Source organism: Octodon degus, unplaced genomic scaffold (genome assembly GCF_000260255.1).
Source record: "Octodon degus isolate 3935 unplaced genomic scaffold, OctDeg1.0 scaffold00080, whole genome shotgun sequence".
Taxonomy (NCBI): Eukaryota; Metazoa; Chordata; class Mammalia; order Rodentia; family Octodontidae; genus Octodon; species Octodon degus.
In genome coordinates this window covers 6,109,387-6,119,383 of record NW_004524656.1, presented here as the reverse complement: position 1 = coordinate 6,119,383, position 9,997 = coordinate 6,109,387, and the positions used below count along the sequence as shown (strand labels likewise).

General features: G+C 51.9%; 1 protein-coding gene across 7 annotated transcripts in view; it reads left to right on the top strand.

Moving 5' to 3' along the window:
* Nlrx1 (NLR family member X1) overlaps positions 1-9,963 on the top strand; it is a 15,944-nt gene extending 5,981 nt beyond the window's left edge. For all 7 annotated transcript variants that reach the window (XM_023721174.1, XM_023721172.1, XM_004636415.3 and 4 more), the window contains 5 exons: positions 536-1,348; positions 6,528-7,123; positions 7,785-7,871; positions 8,601-8,852; positions 9,463-9,963. In XM_023721174.1, the coding sequence (XP_023576942.1) occupies positions 536-1,348; positions 6,528-7,123; positions 7,785-7,871; positions 8,601-8,852; positions 9,463-9,784 (2,070 nt within the window). In that variant the 3' untranslated portion in view covers positions 9,785-9,963. The remainder of the gene's footprint in view (positions 1-535; positions 1,349-6,527; positions 7,124-7,784; positions 7,872-8,600; positions 8,853-9,462) is intronic.
* The last annotated feature ends 34 nt before the right edge of the window (positions 9,964-9,997 follow it).

Below are 9,997 nucleotides of genomic sequence, written 5' to 3'. Positions count from 1 at the left end.
CCAGGCAGATGCTTAGACCGCTGAGCTATTTCCCCAGTCCATTTTTTCTAAACTAAAACCTCAGTATTTAGGTTTAATTGCAGTGTTGGCATGTGGCAATAAAGACATGGGTTTTGGGTTGCTCTTTGGGCCCCCGGTCTCTAACAGGTTCACCATTAGTGCTCTAAGGGGTCTTGCGTCCTGGCCCACACATCTGTTGGGCCTTTCTATTTCCCAGTTGTATGATGCTGACGGAGGGACTGACTTCCACAAGGGTCCTGGACCATAAGATGCTCAGTAATTGTTACAGTTACGGCCGTCATCGCTCCCTTCACCCCTGGATGGACACCCAGTCTTCAGGGGCTTGAAGTAATCAGGGCACTTAGGTCTTTTTTTGTTTGAGACAAGGTCTAGCTGTGCAGGCTGGCCTTGAACTCACTATGTAGCCCAGGCTGTGCTTGATCCCACAGAGCTCCTCCTGCCTCAGCCTCCCAAGTCCTGCCATGACAGGTGTGCCCAGCAGGTCTTTCTTAACCCTCAAATATGCCCTTCCCAGGCCAGCATACTGGTGACCACTCGGCCTTCTGCCATTGGCCGCATCCCCAGCAAATACGTGGGCCGCTACGGTGAGGTCTGCGGCTTCTCCGATACCAATCTGCAGAAGCTCTACTTCCAGCTCCGCCTCACCCAGCCTGACTGTGGGCACAGCGCAGGTATCTCGGCCACGCCAGCTCAGGGGGACCACCTGGTGCAGATGCTGTCCCGGAACCTGGAGGGCCACCACCAGATTGCCACTGCCTGCTTCCTGCCCTCCTACTGCTGGCTTGTCTGTGCCACCTTGCACTTCCTGCATGCCCCGACACCTGCCGGCCAGACCCTCACAAGCATCTACACCAGCTTCCTGCGGCTCAACTTCAGTGGGGAAACGCTGGACAGTACTGACCCCTCTCATTTATCCCTGATGGCCTATGCAGCCCGAACCATGGGCAAGTTGGCTTATGAGGGTGTGTCCTCCCGCAAGACCTACTTCTCTGAAGAGGATGTCCGGGGCTGCTTGGAGGCTGGCATCAAGACGGAAGAGGAGTTTCAGTTGCTGCACGTCTTCCACCGGGATGCCCTGAGGTTTTTCCTGGCCCCGTGTGTGGAGCCCGGGCACCTGGGCACCTTTGTGTTCACTGTGCCTGCCATGCAGGAGTACTTGGCTGCCCTCTACATCGTGTTGGGTTTGCGTAAGACGACCCTGCAGCATGTGGGCAAGGAGGTGACTGAGCTGGTGGGCCGAGTTGGGGAGGACGTCAGCCTGGTACTAGGCATCGTGGCCAAGTTGCTCCCTCTGCGGATTCTGCCTGTGCTCTTCAACTTGCTCAAGGTAACAGCCCCAGGCCCCCTAAAACCTTGCCCTTTCCTCCCAGGACCCCAGACTGCCCACTCTCTAGCTCCCCAAGGTTGGTGGAGAAGGGGAGGGGAGAAGAGGGGTGCTTTCCCACCAGGAAAGCACTGCGGTGTTTTGCACAGGTGTAAGTCTTCACCTGAGCTCTGGCTTTAGCTCTGGGAAATTTGGCTTCTACTGGAGCTGAGGCCTGATGAATGGGAGGAAAGAAGCTACAGGCTGGGAAGGGCTTGCAGCTGGGAGGGATCTGAGGGCATGGGACTTCACTGACAAGCACAGATGGAGCCTAGCAGCGGCTGGCTTCTTTCTTCTCTCCGCCTAGTCTTTGTTGCCAGGAAGCAGGGGTCATGACAGTCCAGGATCTGTCCTTTGCTTTGGCAGCTCAGAACCAGATTGCATCTCTTTCCCCAGATGTGATTAGGCTCTGGGAGAGATGACTCATTCTAACTCAATCACAAGAGACAGTTTATACAGCAGATGCTGTTTTATTCATTTATCCTGGGAGGATGAGTGGCATCGATAATTGGCTTAGGACACTCCATCCTGGGTGTAGGCCTGCTCCAGAAAGCCATCAAGGGCCTGAGGGCTGACCCGGGAGCAGGCTGCTGTGCAGAGCTCCTGAGAGACAAGAGATGCTCTCTCTGCTGTCTGCTTGGCCCTTCTTGAGGCTTCTTCCTTTCATTTTTCTTTTTTTTATTTAATATTTTTTTTTTAATATTTATTTATTTTGTGTGTGTGTGTGTGGCCAGCTCAGCCCACCAGGGGGCGGGGCTGGCTGGCATGTGGTGCCGGGGGATTGAACCGCGGCCCCCGTGTTTTGCCCAGTTTAGCTTGCTCCGAGTAGGTGCCCCAGACCACTGAGCCATCTCACCAGCCCTTCCTTTCATTTTTCATATCGACCTGGAGAGAAAACATTATTATGATCTTTTTTTTTTTTTCTTTTTGTACCAGGGATCAAACTTCGGACCTTGCACTTGCCAGGCAGGCACTTAGGCCGCTGAACTATATCCCCAGCCCAATTTAATTTTTTTTTTTTTTTTTTTTAAACAGTCTTGCTGTGTAGTTGAGGTTGGGCTTTAATCCACTACGTAGCCCAGGCTGGACTTGAACTTGGGGTTATCCTCCTGCATCAGCCTCTCAAGTGTTGAAATTATAGATGTGCACCACCATGCTTGGCTTTTTCTGAGACAGGGTTTCACTTTGTAATTTAGGCTGGCCTCAAACTTGTAGTGATCCTACTGCTTTAGCCTCCTGAGTGCAGGGAGTCCAGGTGTGCACCTCCACGCCCGGCAGGTACTGGTTAGTGTTGGCAGAATTGCAGCACATTTTTCCTTTTATAGATAACGAAGCATAAAGGTCAAGTTCAGGGATCCAATAGTCTAGCAACCTGGATTTATATCCCATGCCCTGCCAATTACTATATGACTCTTGACAAATTACTTGTCCAGTGTGGTGATACACACCTGTAATCCCAGCACTTTGGGAGGCTGAGGTAGGAGGATTGCTGTGAGTTTGAGGCTAGCCTGAACTACAGAGGAAGACACTGTCTCAAAAAAAAAAAAAAAAGGATCAAATGAGTTAATCCTCAGCATTTGAAGGGCTGGCCAAATAGCTCATCGGATTAAAGAGCCTGCTTAGGCAGATGCAGGGGCAGGAGTTCAATCCCCAGGCCTGCCCTGCCATGCAGGCCCTGCCCCTAGGGCATGCTGAGGCAGTAATTGAGACTGGACATGGTGGTGAGCGCCTGTAATCCCAGCACTTGAGAGGCTGTACACAGAAGAATCACTAGAAGTCTGATCCACACAGTGAGAGACCCTGTAGACCCTGTAGACCCTGTAGACCCTATAGACCCTGTCCTAAATACAAAACAAACACACAAAAAATCCTCAGCATCTGGAAGATAGTCGTTGTTGCACAACATAAATGCAAGCTCATGCAGGTGAGGGTGTCACAGCCACATTGTGTTGTGGGGGTGCTTGCTGTGTCAGGACTGTGGTTAGGGGCTTGAGGCCTGCTGGGGTGGAGAGTTCTCCAGTTGTGTTTAAAGTCCAAATCCCTCACACCCTAACCTTCTCCAAGGGAAGATTTTCCTAGCAGGGGACTGATCCCAACTGTTTTTCCAATTGTTTTTTCATAAACCTATGTTTTTGTTGTTGCTTTTCATTTTATTATTGTTGTTTTGCTTTTTCAGTGCTGAGTCTTCCACATGCTAGGCAAGTACTCTACTTTTACCCCACCCCTCCTCATAATGCTATTTTTGGGGGATTTTTAAAAAAATCTTTTTAAAAAACTTTTTTATTTTAGGAAAGGATGTACAGGGTGTTCAGGGTCTCACTACTAGATCTGACTCTAGTGAACTGCCTGTTTACAGCCTCCCAAAAGCTGGGATTACAGATGCACATCACCACGCCCAGTCTCAGTTGCCTTCTCAGCCTGCCCCAGGGGCAGGGCTGGCATGGCAGGCCTGAGAATTGAACCCTTGGCCCCTGTACCTGCTTGCAGGCACTTTAATCTGCTGAGCTATTTGGCTGGCCCTTTTTTTTTTTTTTTTTTTTGGGCGGCTCCACAGTGACCTCCAGCAGCGCTGGTCTGGGTTGCCTTGAGTATCTGGGAATGGAACTACCGCTCCCAGAGACTGACTGCCTCCTTAAGCAGGCACTTAAACAACTGAGCTAATGGGCGGGCCCCCTGGCTGGCCCTTTTTTGTCTTTTTGAGACAGGGTATCACTGTGCAGTTCTGACTGGCCTTGAACTCACCATGTAGCATAGGCTGGCCTTAGACTCCCAAGCGCTGGGATCATAAGTGATCACTACCATGTCCTCATAATACTATTGAGTCAGCTTCACAAGGTGACATTTCTGGTCCTGTCCCCAGATGAGTGTTGGAGGAAGGGCACTGCCACCTCCACAGCAGGGACCTCCTATAACAAGTGAGAAGCTGAGTGTGGTGGCACATGCCTATAATCCCAGCACTCTAGAAGGCTGAGGCAAGAGGATCACATCCTTAATCTCAGCTTGAGCAATTTAGTGATTTAGGGAGATCATGTATCAAGAAATAAAACAGGGCCGGGGATCTAGCTCACTGCAAAGGCACTGGGTTCAATCCTCAGTACTGCAAAAAGCAAAACAAAACAAAATAGAGAGTGAAAAAACTTGGGAGCCCTTGGGAAACTGAAACAGGAAGATTGAGATTTTGAGGCCAGGCTGGGCTACACGGCCAATTTAAGACCAGCCTAGACTTCATAAATAGACCCACTCTCCCCCTCCCCCAAAGTGAAAAAACACAGACAAAAGAGGAGGTCCCACAAAGCTGACTCAAGTGCAGTGCCAGAGGAATAGAAGCTTTCTTCTCGACTTTCAGAACCATTGCAAGGGGACCAGGATTATAGTTCAGTGATTGAGAATTTACTTCACGTGTGTGAGGCCCTGGGTTCAGTATCCAGCAGCATGATAAAACAAAACCAGAACCACTGCAGGGTAGGAGAGGACATTACAAATCCTCCCGGATACTCATTTCTTTGTCAAATACTTGAATGCCTGCTATGTGCCAGGTTGTGTGTTGAGATTTCAAGGGAAAAATCAGTGAACAGAATTGCAGGTTTCTACAATTGGTTTCTACAATTTCCACCCTCCCTTTCTGATCATACAGTCTGAATACAAAAATGTCAACGTAACTATATAATGAAAAGTTATGGCAAGTACCTAGAAAGGAAAGTTCCAGGTGCTATAAAGTGTGGGCTGTGGGGACCCTCCGGTTGCGGGGCAGGGGGGTGTGATCGGGAAAGCTTTTCTGTAGAGAGGCATTTAGTTCAATCTCTGTAGGATTAGTCGAGAGGAGAACTGGGGGAAACTGCCCAGGAAGAAGCAGCTTTGTGGAGACTGTGAAGGAGGGGAGACATTGGCACCGTCATAAAGATGAGAAAGGACTGGGGCGTGGCGAGCAGGATGGGAGGCCTGCGATGGGCACTGTGCTCGGCGGGGGCTACATCCCACAGAGCTTTGAGGTGGTGGGAGCTGCGTCCATTGTAGCTGCTGTGATGATGAGAACTTTGACGATCATGGTGTAGCTTAGTACCTAGCCTGGGCTCACACCAACTGCATAACCCAGCTGGCCTGCTGTACCTGCTGCTTCCACTCTCACGTATTCAGCTAAGTGCAGATGAAGGTATTTGAAAAAGGAAAAATGGAACTGAGATGTAGCTCAGTACAGAGGGTACTTAGTATGCATGTGACCCTGGGTGCAATTTCTCTACACACGCACACACACACCCGAGATTATTTGTACTTTTTTTGCAAAACATTGCATTGAACATGCACAAACTTTTTCAATCCAGTATAACACTTTACATGTGTAGTCACAGTGTAATTGTTATTTACATAGCTTTGATATATATTTTTAAAAATTATTTATTTATTTATTTATTTATGTGTTTGGCACAAGGTCTTGCTACACAGCTCAGACTTGTAGTGATCCTCCAGTCTCAGCCTTCTCAGTGCTGGGATGATAGGGGTGCACCACCACGCCTGGTTTTAGTGGTCGGCTCAGCATGGGGCTGGCATGGCATGCAGTACCAGGGATCAAATCCGAGCCCTTACACTTGCCGGGCAGGTGCTTAGACCACTGATCTAGCTCCATGGCCCCTATAGTTTTTATATTACATTAAGTATCTTAAGTATCTAGAGACGATTTAAAATATACAGAGGATATGGGTAAGCCTGATGCAAATACTACAGCATTTTACATAAGCACCTTGAGCGTTCGTGGGATTTTGGTCTCTGTCAGGGGTCCTGAGAACTGAGCTCCTGAAGACCCCAGAGGACAGCAGCATATGCTCATGCCTCCCTAACATCTTCTGGGCATGGAAATGCATGGGGAATGTTTAGGGAAAAAAAAAAAGAAGCCCCCAATGCTTGGAGTGCGTGAGACAGGTGTTTGACAGATGGCCCTGGAAAGGTCCAGCTGGGCCAGATTATGGAAAGCATTGCATTCTGGGCTGTTTAGTTTGCCACACAGGGAGTGGGGTGCCGTGGCAGGGGAGCAGTGTGACCCTTCATGTTGTCAGGCTGGAGCAGGAGGGGCTGGGCCTTAACCTGCACCATGGCAGCTGAGCCAGCATGTGGGAGGTCCCAGCACCCTACCTCCCTGCTGCTTTTCCAGGTGGTTCCTCGAGTGTTTGGGCGCTTGGTGGGGAAGAGCCGGGAGGCCGTGGCCCAGGCCATGGTGCTGGAGATGTTCCGAGAGGAGGACTACTACAATGATGATGTTTTGGACCAGATGGGTGCCAGTATCCTGGGTGTAGAGGGCCCCCGGCGCCACCCCGATGAGCCCCCTGAGGATGAAGTCTTTGAGCTCTTCCCTGTGTTCATGGGGGGCCTTCTGTCTGCCCACAACCGGGCAGTGCTGGCTCAGCTTGGGTGCCCCATCAAGAACCTGGATGCCCTGGAGAATGCCCAGGCCATCAAGAAGAAGCTGGGCAAGCTGGGCCGACAGGCACTGCCCCCCTCGGAGCTCCTTGACTACCTCTTCTTCCACTATGAGTTCCAGAACCAGCGCTTCTCTGCTGAGGTGCTGAGCTCCCTGCGCCAGCTCAACTTGGCAGGTGTGCGCATGACACCCCTCAAGTGTACAGTGGTGGCAACTGTCTTGGGCAGTGGAAAGCATACCTTGGATGAGGTGAACTTGGCTTCCTGCCAGCTGGACCCTGCTGGGCTGCGCATGCTCATGCCTGTCTTCCTGCGTGCCCGGAAGCTGGGGTGAGGACCTGCCTTCACAGGTGCAGACATGGAGAGAGATGGTTGGGGGAGAGAAAGTGCTAGGGAAAGCAAAGATCCTGAAGAGGACCAAAGGGTGTATATTCATCTCTTCTCTTGCTATAACAAAACACTCGAGGCTGGATACTTTATAAAAAAAGTATTTAACTCCCAGTTTGGAGGTGGAGAGTCCAAGATTGGGCAGATGCAGTGACTCAGCCTCTGTAGAGGGCTCCACTGGCCGCACTGCGGCATGCATGCAGAGGAGGCCGAGCACAGAATGGTCTGGCTCTTAAACAACCCGCTCTCAGGAGGACTTACTCTGCAAGGCCATCATTAATCTCCTTCAAGAGGGGAACCCCCAGTGACCTAACTGCCCTGAACTGGGCCTCCTCTCTTAAGGCTCTGCCACCTTGGTCCCTAATGCAGTGGCTCCCGCACTGGAGACTAAGCCTCCTACCTTAAGAACTCTTGAGGAACAAACTACATTCAGACCATATCAGGGTGGGATGAAGTCTGCTGTGGGCGGAGGTGACAGGAGCCACAGGTGGGGGACAAGTGTGATGCAAGAGGCAGACTGGATGGGGAAGGGCACTGTGGATGGGAAGTCTATCCTGACCTCCCTCCCTGCTCTCACTTCCTCTCTGGCCACTTTCCACTCTAGTTTGCAGCTGAACAGCCTGGGCCCTGAGGCCTGCAGGGACCTCCGAGACCTGCTGCTGCATGACCAGTGCCAAATTACCACCCTGCGGTGAGTGCCCTGGGAGGGCTGTGGGCAGGAGGCTCTGGCCGTCCTGGGGGCCAGCGCAGGTTGAGGGTGACTCCCTGCCTCACAGCATACTTGGCACAGCTCGGGGAGTTGGAGTCAAGACCCTGTGCAGCCCCCAAGCCAGGTGCTTTACTCTAGTGGGATAGGGGAGGATGCCCCTATAATAGCAGCTGAGAAAGCCTGCCTACATCGTGAAGGGGCAGGAAGGTTTCAGTAATAACTGGGCTGGTTGCCTGGTAACAGAGCTACTGATCCCTCCCAGGACTCTTCCTGCAGCCTGGCAAGGATGACCTAAGGCTGGGCACTCCCCAGGAGCTCCCAAGTACTGGCTGATGTGCTGGTCTCCTCATTTCTGTTTGGAGTAAGGGGAGATAGGGAGGAGCCAGAGAGAGGGGAGGAGCAGGGGCTGGGGAAGCAGCGAAAAAAGGAAGATGAGAAATAGTGATGAGGAAGAGGGAGAGGAGAGGGAGGAAGGGAGCCAGGGAGAAAAGAGGTGGAACAAGGGAGAAGAAAAGAGGAAAGCCCTCCTCCCTCTTGGTCCCTCCTTGGTAGGGGCCACAACCTCTGTGTCCCTTTCCCCTTCTCCTGGGCCTGCATTTCTGTATCCAGGCTATCTCCACTGCAGACTGTGTCCTGTCTAGCCCAAGTCCTGATGCCGACACAGAACGTCTGCCATGGGCCCTCTTAACCTTCAGTTGCTTGTGGCCCTAGGCTGTCTAACAACCCACTGACAGCTGCAGGTGTCTCCCTGCTGTTGGAAGGGCTGAAAGGAAACACCTCGTTGACACACCTGTCCCTGCTGCACACGGGTCTTGGGGACGAGGGCCTGGAGTTGCTGGCTGCCCAGCTGGACCATAACCACCAGCTGCAGGAGTTGAATGTGGCCTACAATGGCGCTGGTGACAAGGCAGCCCTGGCGCTGGCCAAGGCTGCTAGGGAGCACCCTTCTCTGGAGCTGCTGCAGTGAGTTTTGTCCCTGGTCCCATGGCCCCTGCCCCTCAGTCCTTTCCTCTCCACCATGTTCTTCCTGCCCCAGGACTGCTCTGGGTCTGGGCCTGGTGTCTGTCCTCTCTTCCTGGATTCTGGTTGACCCCTGTCAATCCAGTACTGAACCACCCCTTTCTCTGTGACTAGGCCTTACCCTGTCCCGATTCCCTACTGCCATTTCTCCTCGGGATCTATTATCCCTGTCCTACTGGAGTGTCATGTTGGTCCCTGCCTTCTTTTTTTTTTTTTTTTTTTTGGCAGAACTGGGGATTGAACTCAGGCCCTTGCGCTTGCCAGGCAAGTGCTTATTCTACTGAGGTATCTCCCCGGGTCCCTTCCTTCTATTGGCCCACACTCACTATCATGGGCTTATTGCAAGTTTTTACCCTTTGGAGTTTGGTGGCCAAGGTGCCTGTCCTGTCTGCTGATGAGTGATATCTTTTTTTTTTTTTTGTGGAACCAGGTATTGAACTCAGGCCCTTGTGCTTATCAGGCAAGCGCTTATTCTACCGAGCCATATTCCTGGCCCCTGATGAGTGATATCCGATGAGCAATGAGTGATATCTGTCCTTCTCTTTCCTGACAGCCTTTACTTCAATGAACTGAGCTCAGAGGGCCGCCAGGTCTTGCGAGACTTGGGGAACACTGCTGAAGGTGGTGCCCGGGTTGTGGCCTCACTAACAGAGGGGGCAGCCGTGTCGGAGTACTGGTCAGTGATTCTCAGCGAAGTACAGAGGAACCTCAACAGCTGGGATTGGACCCGGGTCCGGCGCCACCTCGAGCTACTGCTTCGGGATCTGGAAGATAACCGAGGCGCCACCCTTAATCCTTGGCGCAAGGCCCAGCTGCTGCGAGTAGAGGGGGAGGTCAAGGCCCTCCTGGAGCAGCTGGAAAACCCTGGCAGCTAAACAGTGGCAACTGAGATCTAGCTGTGGGATCGCTGGCTGGAATTTCTCCTGTCTAGCCCAAACTCCTTCCTGCCTGGCTTGTTCTACTCCTAGAAATGCCCCCTCAGCTGGGCACAGTGGCACATGCCTGTAATGGCCCAGCCAATCAAGAGGCTGAGGTAGGAGGCTTACAATTTCTAGACTAGCCCGGGCAACATTTTTTTTTTTTTTTTT